This window comes from Strigops habroptila, chromosome 1 (genome assembly GCF_004027225.2).
Source record: "Strigops habroptila isolate Jane chromosome 1, bStrHab1.2.pri, whole genome shotgun sequence".
Lineage (NCBI taxonomy): Eukaryota > Metazoa > Chordata > Aves > Psittaciformes > Psittacidae > Strigops > Strigops habroptila.
The window spans coordinates 51,664,983-51,684,184 of NC_044277.2; the positions used below are offsets into that span (position 1 = coordinate 51,664,983).

A 19,202-nucleotide genomic window follows, 5' to 3' on the forward strand; every position below is an offset into this window, starting at 1 on the left:
GTGCCCCGGCGCAGGGCCAGAGCGGCGGGGCGGGGAGAGCGGGGCCAGGGCCCCGCGGCGGTGGCAGCCGTTCCCTCAGGGCCGGGACAGGTAGACACGGCGGCCCCAAGTTTATCGCCGCGGCTCTCGCCGGGGCCGGCCCGCGGCAAAGTTACTGAGTCGCTGGGTTGAGATTTTATTTCGTTATTGTTATTTCCCCCTCTTCCTCCCCCCCCACCCCCGTTCTTCTCTCCCCCACTAGGAACTTTCGACCTCGTCCTGCCAGGCACGGAGCCACCTCCTCTGCACACAAAGCCACTCTTGGAACAGCGAAGCAAGCGGGCAGGACGGAGGCTCGGGCACTTCGCCTCCGTAACCGCGATCCCGCCCGCGGCGCCCCGCCGCTGCGAGCCTCGCCCTCTAGCGGGAGAGAACGGCGGCGCCGGCGGCTGGGCGTGACTTCCCGCGCTCCCTTTAGCCTGCCTGCCTGCCGGGGGGGACCGCGAGTCAGTCAGGGAGTCGAGCTAAACCAGGACTAACGGCGACGTCGGGCGAGGAGACTTCGGGATTAACGGTGCCCCCCCCTCCCGCCCCTGGCACTGGGGGAGGCGAGCGGCCCCTGGGGTGAGGGCAGCGGCGCAGCTAGAGGAAAGCGGGTAGCTCCTGGCCCCTCGCACCCCTCTTCTCTGCCTTTAAAAGCGAAGAGAGGGCGAGGAGGGGAGGACAGCCCGCAGGGTACCGAGTGGGGGAGTCTGGCTGCCCCCTCCCCGCCTGCACCGCTGCCTGGAGGGGGGCGAGAGGGGCGCCTCCTACTTTGGCAAACACTTTGGCACTTTGCTGGATCCCGAGCAGGAAGGGGTGGAAATATGGGGAAAGTTGGAACTTGCCTGGTTACTTTGGCCGGAGTTTTGCTGACGGCGGGAGCGCAGACGTTCACAGGTAAGAAGCCGCCTCGCCTGCCCCGGGGCCCGGCAGTGCTCCCGCGGGCGGGGGCAGCGGAGAGGTGAGGGGGGAAGTGCTGCGCTTTCGGAGCTGGTTGGGTTTTGCTTTGGGATTTTCTTTTCTTTGATTTTTATTATGTTTTTTAATTTTACTTCCCCGTCTCCTGTCGGGGCTGACACTTCGGAACCGCTGCGTACATGGCGGGGCGAAAAAGTGTCTGGAGGAGGCGGCGGTGGTGCCGGGGTGACCCTGCGGGCTGAGGGGAAGGGCTCTGAAGGGACAGGCAGAGGCCGGCGAGTGCTCGGGCAGCCCGAGGGCAGGGCTGAAGAGGGACGGGCGGGACTCGGGCTCGCCCCGGCGTTTCGCCGCCGCCGACTTCCCGAAAGTTTGCCGGTGCCCCGGCTCAGGAGGCGGAGGGGCGAGGTGAGCCGCCGCCCGGCCACGGGGCTGGCGACGGGGGAAGGGGAACTTAGGGTGCTGCCCGGCGGGTGCTTCGCCGCCCTGCCCGCCCGCCCGGCCCCGCCGGCCTCCCCGCGCTCTCTCCGGGAGCTCCCCGCCTTTCGCGCTGCCCCTAGGTGCGGCCGTGGAACGCCGGCAGAGCCGGAGGTTTTGTTCGTTTTGTGCAGCCCCCCAGGATCGTCACCTCGGAGGGCAGGACAGAAGCTGCCCGCATCTGCGGGGTGTCAGGATTCACATCCAGCAAGGAGCCCGGCAAAGTGCTCCATCAACAGCGTTTTATCTGGTCCCTGAAGTTCTAGACCTGCAGATGGTTATCTTGGTCTCGAGTCCTCTGCCTGCCTCCTGCCCTATTTATATGTTGAAGAAACCCATAATTTTAGACAGAAACTGGGATTGTGAAATAGTTGTGTGTGCTTCACTGCGAAGAGTTAACTTCAGATTTTTTTGTTTGTTTTGTTCCTAACATGAAGTTAGTGCAACTGAAAAGCACGTTAAATTGAAGACATCTGGTCCTCGGTTCATGCGAAGTGTGCTTTGATCTGGTGGTGGGAAGCAATACGTTTGACTGTCCTTGTTGCTCAGGCTGCAGAGTAGTTTATATTTTGTACATTACATGTTGCTTCTATGCAACACTGTAGCTAAACCGAGTTTTATGGCTAGGAATTGGTGGTCTGTTTTAAAACTTGCTTTAAAAAATAAACATTTCTGGGTTTATGTTAAGTTCCAGGGACCTTTCGTATACATAGCTGCGTTTTCCCTAATTTCTCTTCAGCATTTTTACTGCAGATGAGACAGAAGATCCCTAAGCAGAAAAATGTTTTGTACCGAGGTGATATATAACAATGATGAAATCTTTTCCAAACACTCATGTTAGGAAGAAACTGTGCTCTATAGTGAATTATGGAACTGAACTCATGTGTATTAGCCCTATAACTCATTAATATTGGAAGTCTAGTGTCCAGACTTCAGTGAGAGCTCTTGCTTTATTAAGATAAATCCATATCTCATTGCTGACCTGCATGAACTGTCTTACTTCTTACTTAAAGATAAGCTGGGGCAACTCTTCTGGATATTTAAATGACTTGTGCATGCGATACGCTGATACTGTACTAGGGTCAGAACAAAACTGATGAAATTTCCATTTTTGTACTTTACCATTTGAAGTGTGTGCCTGGGAGTTATTTTTGCTTGGGGGAAAAAATTGCTGTTGCTTTTGTTAAAAGCTTGATGTATCAGTGTCATAGAAATTAAATTACAGAAAAATCTGTCCTTGAGTTGGGTAACTATCTTTTGTAATAGCTGTCCCTTGTTGCAGATGGGTTATATGACTAATGTGTAAAAAGTTTAAAAACAAAGGAAAAAGAAACAAAACTAGCTCGACACTTGTTCTAAGCAAAGAATAGCAGTGGTGAGCTAAGTAATCTTTGGCATTTCTAGTTCCATTTTTATTTTTACCCTTTTATAAAATGATTTGTTTTACAGAGATTGGTTCTAACATTGCATTCAGCTATTGTTTCATTTAAGTTTCTTATTTAGAAAATAATCTTACTGAACGATCAGATCTTGGCTTTTTAAGGCCTGGAAGCTTTCAAGTAATCTTTTGAAAGCAGCTTAACAGTTAATAACAATGAGATTTTCTCTGAGTCCTTAACTAAAGAATTTAAAATTCTGGATTCATCAGTTCAAGAAGCAAATGGTCTTAAGAATTTGAATTCATGAGATGTTACTGAAAAGAGTGTCTTAAATGAACAATGCTGCTTAAGTTTTTAAAAGTAGCTGGGGTCTTTCTGCAAGAGTAGGTTCGGGTGGGGGTTTTTTTTATGTGGGTTTTTTTTTTTTTTAGCTGCTTTCTGAGAAACCGTAGCACACCTAATTTAGCTGCTTTTGTTTATAATTTTAACATAAATGTTATTAAGTGGTCCCATGCAAAGACTAAATGCTAATATTACAGGAGTTCCTGAAACGTGGCATTCCTGTCATATGAAATGCCACCTTACTCCACCGTGTTCCTTCTTCCATCTCCTTGGTAGATTATTCAGGCTAGGGAAAGCAATCCACTCCCGTAAGGGATTTTGGTCAAACATAGAGGTGCGGAAAGTTAGAAGGGGCAGTGTAAGCCTAAATATTAGGCCTTATGTAAAATGAAGGGTCTGGATGAGAAGAGTTCTGTCAAATAGCACAATGGGGAGCTGAAATCGAAGGCAAGGAGATGTGTAATAGAACTCGGAAACGGTGTTTTTTATTAGGTATTGTGTGCAGATAGATGTGAATTTGCACGCAGCTGAATGCTGAAATTGGTGCTTCTTGCTTGTAACCTGAATCTGACTGAGGGAGGGCTATTGAGAGAGAGATCTGGATGGGTGGACTGACTGACTAAAAGTGCTTGTCAGAGGCCATTCATAATGAACTTTGCACCAGGACTAGTGGCAATTATTAGAACAATAGGAGGAAAAGTGCTGTACAAAATTAAAAATTACTTTTCCTAGTGACTCGTAAAGGCCTTACATAAAGAATAGTAGTCCTCAAGCTATTTTATGGATTAAAAATACAAAACCCTGCATTCTGGATAGATGTTGTGCCTTATATTCATCTGTTTCATTTCTGGGTATAGATGCATTCAAAACAAGAATCGCATTTTCCAAAAACAGAGGTAGTGAAGAAGTTTGACATGCTGAAGTTGAAACTTACTGGGATGATGTTGATGTTTGGTGACTGCAGAGAGGGAAGATGAAAGGAAAGAATACAGGTTAAGTCTTTATAGCTCCTATCCCAGATGAAATGAAGCTTCTGGCAGTCGGAGCAATGTATAGAAAATAAAAAGTTTCTGGTATAATTGACCATATTTAAAGAGATTTCTTAGAGTATTTAGGATCTCTGTTTGGAAGTCTTAAATAGATATTCTGATCACTTTACCAGCAAAGAGCTCCAAGTGTGATTATATCTCATTTTAACAAATTCTGCTGTTGCTTGCATTGCTTATTCCACCTGCTTTCCTTCCTCTCCACCTATCCATCAAGTCTGTATTCCTGTACTTCCTAAGGGAAGTAACATATGCTAGTGAAAATGCAGCTTTATTAGTGGCTGACATAGTTAGTTCATCAACAAAACTATTCCAGTTAAAGTTCATAATGTGGCTTTATTAGTGGCTGACATAGTTAGTTCATCAACAAAACTATTCCAGTTAAAGTTCATAATGTGGACTTGGCCTCACTAAATGGTGAGAGCTGTGGAGGAAGATTCTCAAACCAAACTTCCCTCTCTCAGATTTTTGCTGCTGCTGTTACAGCTGTTAGCTGAATAGGTGAATGACTTGATTTGTGTCTTACACCTAAGAGTATTCATCTTTAAAATAGTCCAACAAATTAATGGAAGCATGTTGAAGAGTTGGCTTCTAAATGTCGTCTTAAAAAAAAAAAAAGACAACCCAAAACCAAGACCAACCAAAACAAACAACTTCTGACAGAAACAGAGGAACTGAAGTTTGTGTTCCCCTGTAAACTCGGATATACTTCAGAATGTTTCAGGAAAAAATGAGAGTCTGGGCTTTGGAAGTGGCACAGTTTATCAAAAAAGAAACTGTGTGGTGGGTATGTGGGTTGGGTTTATTTTTTTATTTAGCTATTCTGGTCTTGTTCTGGTTGCAAAAGTTAGTAATGAATCCTCATCAGGAATTAAAAATAAATCATACAAAATATTATAAGGATGTAATAACACAGGGGGAGGAAAAAGTCCTGTGATGTTTATTTGGTCTCTTGATGTAATGTGTGTCAGAATCCACAAAGAAAACAAATCACAGTGTCCTGAAACAATACAGGAGCATAGAATTTATGAAAAAAATAATATATTTAGTGCTCTTAGGAGTTACTAGATTGACAACTAGAGAGAGCAAATCCTCAGGCAAATCACAAAACATGTTAGGATAGAGCGAGTAAGCTTCTGAACTCCATCTCACTAATGTAATTTGTGTCTGACCTGAAGAAATGTGAAGATCGTTTATTTTTCATGTGTGTGCACCCATACACTGAGATGGTCAGCAAATGTGTCAAACAACCTAGTTGCCAGTGGCCAGGTCAGTTTTACACATTACTGCTGAGGCAGTCGGTTCTGTTCGCATCATTAGATTCAGCAAGGGGAAGATAATAGGTGTAGACTTGATAGGACAAAGTCCAGTGATGTTGTGGGGTCAGGACCTGTGAACTGATCCTGCATTTCACATGTTGGAACTCTGTGCTGAAGGAAATGCCAGTTAAGAGGGATCTCTCCTGTGTTTAAAGCTCATTAGTATCACTGTCAAAACCTTACATGAGGTAGCTACATCACTAAGTTTTAAAGATGTTTCCCCAGAAAATGACATTCATTTATGAAACTTTCAGCTCACATTTACAACTGTTGTATAAAGTAGTTCTGAAAATTTTCCAGGAAATAAATTGTTTGTTGATGTGTGAATGCAGCTGAATTATTTGCTCAGTTTCTTTAGGAAAAATTGAGAGTCCTCTTTATTTCATTTGATATCGCTGATAATTTCCAGATCTGTATTTCTGTTTCAATGTGTAATGTTATCAATGTATTAAAAAGGATTTTAAAAAACCCAAACCAATTTGGAGCATATGGTTGTATACTTGGGGGGGGGAGGAGGGAGAGGAGAGAGAGGGAGGGAAGGAGAAGTAGTATAACAAATTTTATTGTCACTTTATGTGAACATAGTGGAGTGAATAAATACTTGTTTCTGATATTTGTACTGTCTTTGAGTTTTGCCTGCTGTGATCTGCTGCTGATCACTAGGTGTAGCTGCATCTCTAAATCCACTTTTTGAAGCACAGAAAGAGGAAGGGCTGTAAACTGGGCTTTATGAGAATGTAAGTATATTTGGAGCTGGAGAAGTGTGAAAATATATGCTGGTTTTTTGTGACCTAGAGAGTTTTAATCCATTGGTGGCTTGTTTGCACCAGTTTGATTATAATACAAATGAAATTTTAATTACTTGTAAAAAGGCTACTTTCAGTATCAGTGTTAGTATACAACAGAAGGATGAATGAATAATATAAGAAAAGTACACAGTAAAGTGCATGAAATTAGAAATAAATTGTCAGTAGTTTCCTAGTGGTTTAAATGCAAGTGTTTACTGCTATAGAGATCTAATAAGGCTATATCTTAACCATCTTGATTGATCCTTGTCTTAAGAAAAAACTTAAGTGTTGTGTGAGTACATCTTCTCACAAACTATTAAGCTTTCTGTTCCATGCAAAAGAATGTTTTTCAGAAATGATGTTGATGTCAGTGAAGTTCTGTACTGCTTTTGGAAGGTGGTGTGTTTGTTTTTAAGCCATGTAACTTCTGTTAGGGTTACAAGAAGTTACAGAGGGTAAGTCCCCACATACTCTTTAAAAATGAAGCAAAGACATTTGGTCATAAATTACTGTGATTGAGTGTAATAATAGTAGTTTCTGAGTGTAATAATAGTAAAAATAAAGGTGTATTTATGCCTCTAACACATACTCATGTTCAGTAGCTGCAGGGAATAGGAAAGAAGTGTCTCAGCCAGAAGTGTCTGACTGCACAGTGACCCTTTGCCAGCTGAGGAGCAAGGGTAGGAAACAAAGTAGTGATCACATTTTTTCAGGCAAAACCACAGCAGCACTGGCAGGAAGGAGTATGGAAACCAGTTGAGAATTAGGGTGTTTGAGGGAGAAAGGTTGGAAGGAAAGTATAATGTTTTCTGGAAGAGCGTAAGAGATAAACCTTACCGAAAGAGAAGATGTTCTGGGAAAAAAAGCTGAAGTCCTAAAGGTAGCTGAATTACATCTGGAAAACAGAAATTAATTTGTAATTATTCAGATCTTCTTATTTTTATCATCTTAGTTTTGAACATGTTTGTCTTTAATAATGTGTTCAAGGCTTGAATATGTCTTCTGACAGCTTTACATAGCAATAGTTGATTACACATATGATTAACTGTAATGATGTTAATGGATCTTTAATTTTTTTCTGTGGAATGGTATAAACCCAACATTTTGCTTATGAATGTGTTTGTTCCTCCCACACATGCGCTTCACCTCTCTCTACCCCCTCAATGTGTAATCTGCCCTGATTTAGAGAGCAATAAGTTTTGGTTACAGTAGAGTCTAGGTTGACTTGGCTCTCACTCCCCTCCTTTTTTTTTTTTCTTAATCTTCTTCAATGTTCAGCTATTATAAATATCTCTTACAGCACTGTTCTGTTAATCACGAGAAATGTGGTTTTTTTGCTCTGGAATAACAGCTAATTACCTCTTTCATCACTTTAGCTCTTCATCTGCTAGGAAAATAAAATAGAGCATCTTATGGCTGTATTAGAGCAGGGTTGTTTGGTGTTTGTTTTGCTTTTTGAGGTTTATGGCACAGTTATTTTGGGAAGTTTTCAGAAAGATCATGCTTTATTACCTTGAATCCTATTTCCACTTTTGTCCTTAACTCTAAAACCAAATATTGTTTAGATTCTATTTTTGAAAGTAATATACTGGATAGAATACTTTTGTCTGTGGCCCTTTGTTTTAATTCTGTAGTGCATAAAGGTAGGCTGATTAGGTAACAGAACTGTTCAGTTGTGCTGGAAGATTCCAACATACGATTGAAGATGATATTACAGCAGTTTGATTCCAACATACGATTGAAGATGATATTACAGCAGTTTCTGTGAACTCTCAAGTGAATAGGTAGTGGACCAATACTGTCTTGAGGTTTTCATAATGGAGTTGGTCTTATAGGTAAATGAATAGAGGGGCTTTTCACATTTGTTTTTCTAGTAAATACAGACTAGACTGAGTAAATAATTTCCATCCATGATGTGCATTTCTGTACTTGTGTATATGTTTGTAATCTATGCACTAGTTTGTATGTCTGTGTCTCAAAAAGTTGATAAATTGTTACCCTTTAGAAGACTTTTGCATTTTTTATGGTGTACTTGCAGCAGAGGTGGTTGCAGGGGAGTTATTTTGGTTTTTTGATTTTGTTGGGTTTTTGTTGGATTTTTTCTTTTTTTTCCTTTTTTTTTTTTTTTTTTTTTTTCCTTTCTTATTTATCCTCCTATGGTCAAACACTTCCTTATTTTGGGAGCTGATGCTTAGTAATTCTTCTATAGCTGTAACAGTAATTTATGACCAAAAAAAATCATCATCTACATGCTCATCTTAAAGTTTTGGTTACCAAGTCTACATAGTTTCTGTAGAGAACTAGGATCTCCAGGTTTGAAAAAGGATATTACCAGATTATATCTCACTCAAAGCTGTAATCTTCCTAAAGGAATTCATGTTGTCCTCTACCTGCATAGAAACTCGTTTGTCTCACTTCTGCTATTTTCAGGTTGATGGCTTTTTACTGTTTTAACAAACAGTTCAGGTAACAGTTGAAAACAAACATGAAAGTCAATTGCTATCTCAATAAACTGTGTTAGGCCCCAGAGCCTAACTGTTTTCTCTGTTTGGTTTTTTTTGGTGTGTGGTTTGTGGTTTTGTTTTTTTTTTGTTTGTTTTTTGTTTTTTTTTTTTGTGGGTGTTTTTTTTGTGTAGTTGCTCTTTCTTCTTATGTGATTTGTGTATTTGTTTTGTTTTTTGTTTGAAAATAAATATTTATTATTACCTATTCCTTCTTCCATCCTTCCAGTAAATAAAATTGCTGTGAGAAGTCCAATGATTCCTAAGAACTCTACAGCCTGTTCAGAGTATGCTCACAGGCTTGGGAGGAACTTGGCGAGGAAATACATTTGTTTCAAGGTTTGACACTGCTTGCATATCTGTATGGGACTATATATAATCTGTTGTAATTACTGTGATGTTTCTGTCAACCAGTATAATTCAGGATCAACAGTGTTCTGACGATTACAATTTGGGAAGTTATTACTATTTTGATAGTGTAAGATCTCTTTTACTTAATTGTTTTAAGATGTGTCATATGGTCTTGACCAGGAAATTATTTTCTCTCAGTAGAACTTTCTGAATCTGGCGATTTTTCTGGTTCCATGTTGGGATGACATAGCCTAACATGAGTCATATCACCGGTGCACAGCATGAAAAAGGCAGATATATATTTTAACTCCAGTTGTAATAGTCAGTTGCTTAGCGATCCGAACTCCTACAGAGGTGTGGGAGAGCAGGATTTAAGTCTGTGCTCTGGCATTTGATCATGACATGAGAGGATTTTCATAGCCAGGCTTTTCTGTTCTTTTTGTGGGTTTTTGTTTAGTTTTGTTCAGTAGGGTTGTTTTATATTTTTTTTTTTTAAATGGTTGAAAAATCTGCTAAACTTCCGTATTAAAAAAAAAAAAAAAAAAAAAAAAAAAGGAAGGTGACAGTTCAGACCCTCTAATGTATTTAGAGAAAATTTACAGCAGCCATTTGTCACCACCTGTACCTTCAGTTTCCCCTCAAAACTCAGCAATGTGCTTAAATAATGTCACATGTTTAGGAAATAGAGACAGTTGTGGACATTTTCAGGAAGCATAGTTCTCAGTGGGGTAGTTCTTATGTTAATGACTGAGAATTGCTATAGCATTTTTTCCCTTAATGTTACCTTTTCTGAATTCTGCAGAGTAGATGAAGATTATTTTACAAAGCGCTGCATTCAACACTTTAACATAAGCGCTTTACATAACACATCACTTAAGCTGTTTTTCTTTTTAACTTCTGCAGAGACAGCTGTTACTGAAGTAATTTCTCAGTTATGTAAGGTAAATTGTTGTCCCAGTGATAATTTTAAGACACTGTGCAGTTGATGCCCTCTTTACTGTGTCTAAAAGATGTCATCTTGACTAGGTCCTAGCTTGGGAGAAAACCTTTGCAAGCAACTTTCTAAGTATGAAGGCAACCTTTTGGTTAGGTGTGTGAGCATCATGAGAAACCAACAAAACCAAAACACAATTAAAGTTAACAGTTAAAATATTAGAGGTTGAAAGTTGGAAATGGAAGCCTTTATATTGCCCAGCATTACTACCCTCTCTTTATAGTGACAGCAAAGCATGTGGATTGAAGAGCACATATAAAGTCCATGAGGTGTGTTTTATGTATTTTTACTTTAAGAATTGCTGTTAGAATTGCCTACATAAATCTAGGCTAGTAAGGAATTGATGTGAATTAGCCTAGCATTTTCATTCAGGGGTTTGGAAAACACTGGAGTTTGACTGTTTTATTTGTCTAAGAGTGTTTGAGACTAGCACACGCCCTTTAGAGCGAATATGCATTGAAACTGCACAGGGCTCAGGAGCCCAAGACAAGTTGAAATACACTCTTGACAAATACAGGCCTGGCTTCTGCAGCAGTCATGCAGCAAGAGCAGAAATGGATTGGGGTTTTCTTGAGTTTTGCAAATGAGTCTTGCAGAAGCTTCAGAGCTCCATTTTTACATGTACACTTGCTTGATGGAAACTCAGTTTGTCCACTAGAATCTGGTACTTCTTTGCATCCTGAATATTGGGAGTTAAATGTTACCCACATAAAAAACTTGACACAACCACAGAAAGGTGTGAACATAAGAAGCCTTAAAATGTTCTTCAAGTTGTAGCCCGGTGTCTAGCATCAGGTTATCCATGCAGGGAAATGATGTGGAAATAGCCCCTTCAGAATAATATACTTCAGCTACTTCAGTTCTGTTTTCAACCACAGACAAAAATACTTTTGTACTTGTGGGTTGATTCACTGGCAAATCCATTGCTCAAAGTTCACTTCAGCTTTGTTCACCTGTACCTTCCTTTGTCATATAGTGGACTTACAGACATGTATGGACATAGAGAGCCTGGAAGTCCAGGTAGTGATTTTTGAGTTGGGAGTAAAGCCTTAGATATTGCATATGTTCAGACTGAGAAGTTCAGATAAAGGCTGTCTGGGCTTGGTCTAGCTGTATTGCCAAGGTTGCTTCAAGAGGAATTAGGGAACATAAATTGTGCATACATTGTCTGCTGCTTTTGAAATTATTTCTCTGATTTCTACAGAGAAAAGAGATACAATCTTTGGACATCTAAATTTTTATTTGGAAGGTACCTTCTATGACTCAGAGATGAATGGAAATAGAAAGCAGCTGTGGACTCATCAGTCGGGAACTCCTTTGGAAGGTTTTGGTTACATGGGTTGCAGTTTAGGCTGCAGCATGGAAGCTTGTGTTTTGAAAGTTAGTGCTTGCCTGTCAGTTCTGTTGCATTCATTGCAAAAATTGAGTCAGTTTCTGATGTGTAGCCCAAACTCCAAGACTTTGTAATGAAAACTGTCAATATTTTTAAAGATCTCAATTTTAAAATGAATATAAACTTGTAGCTTCCTCAATTGGAACACAGTAAATCTCCTCAGTGAAGTAGTATATGACAGGCTTGTTTGCTTCAAATCAATGCATGTAGTGGGTGGATCACAGGAGTTTTTCAAACCATCATTTGTGAACCACTCACTCACTCTAAGTGAGAAATTGCACTTTCTCAGAACTTGCTATGTTAAAGTCTTCACAAGCTGCAGAGTGCTAGGTTTGCAGCAGCGAAAAATTAATTCCGGCTTGTATGCCAGAACTGGATGATGTGTATTTTTGTATCTTTGGGAGCAGAACTGAAAAAAAATGAGATCTGTATGCTTGAAACTGGCATTGAGCAAATACGTGGCATTCACCAGCAGCCCCATTCACATGATTTCAGTGCTTTGACTCTACACAGTGGTCTAGCAATAAAAGAAAGAATTGGCCAATTATAGTACTCTGCCAGAGCTGTGTACTGTGGAATTTTGTGCAGAGGAGGAGGGAGGGTTCTTACCTACTCTCAGTTCCGTCTAAAATTGCACTTTAGTACCAGCTATTCTACCGCAGATAACATACATATTTAACAAAGCTGCAACCACCAGGCCACCTTTAAGAATATATTGCTTTCCTGTGCTCTCTCCCCCTACTTTTCTCTGTTTGTGTCTGTTCCTCATTGCTGTGTTCCACAAATTGCAAATCATTTGTGCTTTCCTCTGCCACCTCAATCCTTTGGGCATCTGTGATTGAGCTGAGAAGACAGTGGAGACTGGAGGATGGTAGGCCCCATTAGGATATCCTGTCATGCCATGGACCACCCTGTTGTCCCTATGTTTTGGAGATCTATGCGTGCATTTTGAGAAAGCCCCAGGGGCTCTGAGCGGGCTGTGACAGACACTTGGGAATACAATTCCTCAGTGCCTCAGTATTATTCATAATAAGGTGGGGGTTTTTTTTTTTTTGGGTTGTTTGGGTTTTTTTTTTTTTTTTTGTTTTTTGTGTCTTTTTTTGTCCTTTTTTTTTTTTTCCCCTGAGACAGATGAGATCAAAATGATCCTATGCATGTGCTAACACACATGGCAGCAAAGCGTGTGCTTATGAGTTAAGTACAGTAAATGAGTAAAGTTTAAGTCTTTGCACTGAGTACGTTCACACTGAATGCTTGATAGCAACAGCAGGCACTGCTAGTGGAAAATGAGATACTGTGGCCAGATCTAGATTTCAGACCAGATGGACATTATTTGTAATATTATTTGAGTGTGAATGGGTTTTACTAGAGTGTGAAGTAAACTGATGACAATTTTTTGTTTGTTTGTTTTCCTAGCTAAAATGAATTAGTAGTACTGGCATTATTTACACAAACACAAACTCAAAACCTAAGGAGAATAAGGTTTCACAGTTTTGGGCATACTGTGAAAGTAATTACAGAAAGCTCCTGTTGACACAATAATTGCAAGTAAATCAGGTGTTAACAAAAGTCAGCATGAACTCACTAATATCAGCATTTTGTAGAAATGTAGTTAGACGTATAATTTCTGGAAATACAGCTTGGGTTAACCTGTGTTTTTTCCATGCTATTTTGGCCTTTGTTTTTATATGCACTTTTAATGCGTATAAATGCATATACAGTGTATTCTGTGCTATCAGTACATATTTTTGCCAGTGAAGATTGTGCTTTAAGATGAGCTCGAAAGTTCCCCCTCTGTACTTTCTGTGCAAATTATTAACGTGGCTCTTATTGATGGAAGTTCAATGTATAAGCAGGATGCTGGCCATGCTCACATCATTGTGTACAATGCAATATATGTTCTCCTGTGCAGAAGCTGAAGTAGTCTATTAAAGCATTCAAGTTCTCACCCCATATTGAGAGCAGAAGATTTCTTCTTAATCCTCATATGGCTGATGTCTCTGCTGGAGTGTTAATAGATAGTCTAATTTGTGAGCTAAATTACTAATTGTATTATGAGTCTAAACCTTATTAAGCCTTTTGTGTAGAATTAGATCATAGAGCTTTGGGAAGCTGAATCCTGGTTGGGTTCTGTCTCCTGTCTTTAATGATGGGAGCAAGTTGCACTGGTGCCTTTTTTTCAGAGCTGCATAGCTCTGAGACTCCCAACTGATTTCTCTTTTTACTTTCTATAGTATTGACAGAATTGTACGTTCGGAAAGCAGGATGACTTTTAGAGTAGATGAAGATTTTCAAGCAGGGTCTCAGTTACCTGGAAACACTAAAATTCTGTGTTTAGCTGATTTGGAATATAAAAGGATTACTCTGATCTTGTGTACACACACTGTGTGGAGGTTCAGCTATGGGGGACTTTTTTGCAAAAGCTTTAAAATGGCCATGGTTATGTAACAGGATAAGAAGTTTGTTAGAGGTATATTCCTGTAAGAGTTCAGGTAGAATAACTCTTATCTTCAGCAGATCACTGGAGTTAGATTCTTATTTCCCAATACGTTCACTACCCACCTAGAGATGGAGGATACTCCCCTTATCACTCGCCTGTGCTGTTAGATTTCATGAGTGCTCCTCATCCGTTTCTGTGCAAATCTATCTGGGTCAACTGAGACTATTTTCAGAGGTGGTTCATGCTACTCATTCTGACTTCGCACTGGAGTCAGCCTGCTAATGCAGCCCAGTTGGAGATAGAGCTGATTGCCTCCAGCAGCAGATTGGTAATAAACAAAGTGGGATTTAATCGATTTTGACATCACTTGCAATAGATTTTTATGTTGATGTGGAAGATGGCTGTGAACTATTGCGCCTTTGATACAAAAATATTGCACCCGTAGTAATTAATTTTCTTTAAGAGAAAATATTCACAGCTACTCCATACATTTTCCTGTGTATACATGACATAGAATTGCAGTAATATCAAGTTTTAATTTACACACTTTATACACAACAGCACTTTAATCTGTTGTGAGAAGCTACTCTTATTTTACACCTGAAGCTATAAGGGCCCTGTGTGTATTTAATGGCTTTGCTTTTTATTATTGTAGATTAATGCCATTTGAAATGCATGGGCAATAAATGAAAATAATAGGATATATCATGTTGTATTTTTAAAAAGCTTTTTCTATTTCTACATTGCATTTAGTAATATACTTTGTAGAGTATATTAATAAAAATATGGTGTCTGGTCTGAGAAAGAAAAATTCAGAGGTTTCTGCATTGTTCTGTTTCATGTGCATTGGTTCTCTCGGCCTACACTCTGTGTATTTATTATGTTACTCTTGAGTAGAGCAGCCAAAAGTCATTGCCAAGAACTAATTGTCTTCAGGTGTGTCTGTAGAGGCCTAGATTTGTTAGGGGTTTCTGTGTAGCTCCCAAATCAATTGTCATGCTTATTAAAGTATTTTGGTAGGTGAATGGTTTTTGAGAGGTTTTTCTTGTGCATCTTGCAAAAAGTAATCCAACATTTACATATTCAGATGCAGTCTCTCTTGAGACCAAAGCTTAAGAGCACTACATCTAAATTTCTGCTGACAGGAGAGCAATCATGTTGAAACTCACAATTTACCTTATCTGCCTTTTGGTAACAAATGCAACTCATATTGGCTTAGATTTGCAGATGAAATAATTTTGGGATCCAGGAATGATGAACTTCAGAGCTTTTTGCACACTTTGTCAGAGGTGTGGCTGGGAATGTAATGATTGGACCAAATCAAGCTGCTACTTCTATAGAAGAGAATAATGCAGGTCATTGAGGCTCATATTTTGTTAGAAAGGCAGAACTAATCTTAAAAACCTTAAAGGCCTAACTTGATGTTCTGGGAGGGACTAAAGCAATCTGCTGTATGTATTTAAAAAAGCAAGTGAATTACCGTGTGCCCACCCTGAGAGCTCTAGTCCCTTGTAAGAAAGGATTTCACCATCCCACCCCCGCCTTGCTTTCTGTCAGGAAAAGCAATGGTGGATCTTATTCAGGAAACTGGTTATCTTGACACTGGTTTGTAGGTTGACCAGGCAGATGTTTTTTCTGATTGGTATGGGTATGTATTAGCAGGAAAAGACAGACTAGGTTGCCGAGACCCTCTATATCCACATCTCTGCCCACTTGCTGTCTTTTCCTCCATTTCTAGACTGTGCTTAAAAAGTACAGTGTCTTTCTACTCTGATCTTTGTTAAATAGTCTTGGTAATTCTCTTAGTCTGGCCTTGATTGGTTTTATTTATTTGTGGGGTTTGTTCGGATTTGTTTGGGGTTTTTTTTCCGCTTAGGATGAGAAGTGGTAATTGAACATAGGTAGCTTTCCTATGGTTGTCTTTGTGTTCTTTTTGTACAAGAGGCCAGGTTCCCATAGAAAATGGGAAGAGCGAATTAGAAGAGTCAGTGTTCTTTCACATCACTCTTAAGTACAAGTGTCTTTTACTGGAGGTAGTACAACAGAAAATGGAGCATTGCCATGCTTTTTATATCTTTCAGGGCTGGTGTCGCTTTGTGTAACAGCTTCATTTTCAACTGCAACTACTGATTTAAACCAATAATTAAGTGGCTTGTTAATTGATTTTTGGGAGAACTTGTATGCTTGATGCTTGAATGTATTGTTATAATATTCCTGTATATGGAGAATGGAATATGGATTTCATGTCTTCAAATGGCAGCATTTTGAATTTTTATGTTCTCTTTGGTGTTTTGAAGAAAACATTGCAGACATAGTGCCTCATGTGATGATAATCAGATAACTACATGCAAAAACTACCTCCACTGAAGCTTTTGCTGCTGTTTTTCAGCTTCCTGAGGCTGGGAGGGAGGTTGGTTCCAGTAAATAGCAGGGGGCTACAAGAGCTACATGTATGGAGTAGCTGGGGAGTGTGGTGGTCACCAGTGTTTCTGAATGTTTCTACATCTGTTATCCATGTGATGACCTTATCTACTTAATGAACTGAGATAGAAATAAAATTTAAGAATATTGGTTTTAGTAAATATGCCCTTTGAACTCCAACACAAGTGGCTGATAATGTTGGGAGAGTACATAGTCATAGTTTTAACTAAATTTGTCCTGAACTCAGTAACTATGTGCCCATCCGGATTATACCCTAGTCCACAACTGGTCCATGTCATTAATACTGGTCAGGATGGTCTCACCTTGGTAGAGCCTGGACTTAAGTTTTGAGATCTTATATTGGGCAAAAGTTGCTCCGTCCACAATCTATTCTTTTTACAGAGTATCCACTCCAGCTTACTTCTTCCTACTGCTGCTCTATAGCAAGAGTTTACTAAGTTCCTTCCTTCCCACTTTTGATACCTGCCTCCTTTCTACATCTGTTTGTGGGAGCAGCACAGTTGTCTGATTTGGATTGTAGGTATCTGGGAAGAGGGAAGCTTACACAAGCTTAAAAAGCAAATTATCTGTCCCCTGTTGTGCTCATCTAGTGGGCAATAGCATACCAGTGATTCAAGTCAGAAATCAATACTTGGGACTTTGAGTAAGTTGTGGTGGATTTTTTTGTTTGTGTTTTTCTTGCTAATTATGGTATATATTGCATATTAATAAGGAACCTTCTCTTGCCATGGGCAGAATGTCCCAGTGGGAAGTACGAGAGAAAGCTGTTTCAGAAGCAGAGAGTGATGGAGAAACCTGGCTCTGCTCTTGTGCATGGCAGCATGGGAATTGGTATTGTTTGTTGGAGCTGGGAGGGCTGACAAAAACGTTTTAAGTGTTGCATCGTTGCCATAGAGGAAGCTAGTGCTTTACTGACTCAGGAGAGAACTGGCCTTTGAGCTACGGAATTTGTTCTAGAAGTTTTCTAGGGATTACTACCACTGTCACTGCATGAAATGTAGGGACAATTTGTGCATGGACACGAAGCTTTATAAAAGCATTGCAAACTAAAAGCTTTTCAAGGTACATTTAGTTGCAGTGCTTTTCTGCTTAGACTTGCTTATGGTCTCCTATATTGCATTTACGCTATGGGAGTTTGAGAGCTGTGGCCTTGGTGTTTATTCCTAAAGGAGGGAACACTTGTATATTAAAAAAAAGGGGGGGGGGAGGGGAGAGAGAAAAAAGCATAACTGTGTGGCTGTTATGTTAAATGAATTTTAAAGCTGGTGAGAAGAGGCATTCAGAGATGAGAATGCTTGGGGGGAGAAACGAAAGCACATTGAAGCTGTTTCCCCTTGAGGGCTTTAGGCAGGATTGAGAAGAAGTGGTGCATACTGAAGCCTTGTTTATAGTCTTTCACTTACTGTTAATAAAACAGGGATGTTCTAAAAGGTTTCCATAATTAAAATGCAGTCCTTGAGTATAGTGTATTTTCAGAGTGGCCTAAAGCCCTGCTGCCTCTCAGACTGCTTAAATCATTATTTATAAAAAATGCTGCAATGGACTTAGTGTTTTGAAGTTGTTTTCAATCAGAATTATGCTAGAAAGGTTGGGTATTGAATAAATGAAAATAGAACTTATGGGGAAGCTTATTAGTGTACAAATTGACTGGTTAGTAAGTAATTACCAGTACAGAGATTGGTTTTGCCTTCTCCCCTTTTTTTTTTTTTTTTGTTAATTGCCTGAATATTAATAAATCTGGTTCATTTCTGGAAAACAGCAGGTTTTAATAGTCTAGCAGAAATTAATAATAAAAAAAGCTGAAGAATTAGCATAATAAATAATTATTGCTTCCAGGGTTTTTATTGTTAAGATAATAAAATGTTAAAAAGCAAACCACTTGAGTAGAAAGTAATTGCACTGACAAGCGCCACACAGCTAGCATTCACAATAAAGTAAACCTTCCCTCAATGTCAACCTGATTTGCTATCCACATAAATGCTTCCTCACATTATGGAAATGTGCTTTTTCTATCAACAGAAAAGAATAAAACTCTAGGCATCTAATTAATCTTGCCTGACATTTGATTTCATACTCAGGTTAAAACATGAGGCAGGTGGGTCTGTTTCCTCCCCTCCTCTATGTGCATGACCACAGGCAAATCTCTCCATTAATGTCAGGCTGCATCTGTGTGTCTGTGTCTCTGCCACATGTCAGTCATCAGTGCATTAGTGTTGCTTCTATTTGATTCATATGCACCAGTTTTATTGTCTGGAGGGCTCGGTAAATAGGGAACCGTGAGGCTTCAGCTCTACATCATAAGCGTTTCACCTTGACCCTCCCTGTAAAGGAGGAGGGACTCTATAGGAGAAGGATTAGAAGTGGTAATTTGTAACAGGGAATTTCTGAGTTGGTCAAGTAGAAGAAAGAAGCAAAACCGATTTGGTTTTGACATTTTTACTGATTAAGGGTGCTCTTGTTAAAGACTAAGAACTTTTAATAATGCCTAACTGTACTACCTGCAGTAGTTTAGACTTGTTGATGGCAGGATTGTTTCTCTACAGTGCACAGAAAAACTCTACAAAACTAGTTAGGAGCATCATGGGTATTTTATTTTCTGAAATTCTAGTTAATGGTTTCTGCCAGAGGCAGCGTGCAGCACTTGAAAATGGGGTGATTTGACCTTCTGTGCTAAAACCTGTGTAACTCCGTTGTATTTTTACATACTTTGGTAGTATGAACACTTAGGGTCTAAACCCTGCTTGTTCTTAAAAATAAAGCAGTGATAAACTTAAGCAGTTTCATAACTAAAGGA

General features: G+C 39.9%; 1 protein-coding gene across 1 annotated transcript in view; it reads left to right on the forward strand.

The window, feature by feature from the left end:
* The first annotated feature begins 482 nt into the window (after positions 1 to 482).
* The window catches only part of PTPRM (protein tyrosine phosphatase receptor type M), a 443,651-nt gene continuing 424,931 nt past the window's right edge, over positions 483 to 19,202 (forward strand). The window contains exon 1 of the mRNA XM_030477498.2: positions 483 to 918. Coding sequence (XP_030333358.2) covers positions 846 to 918 — 73 coding nt within the window. The 5' untranslated portion in view covers positions 483 to 845. The remainder of the gene's footprint in view (positions 919 to 19,202) is intronic.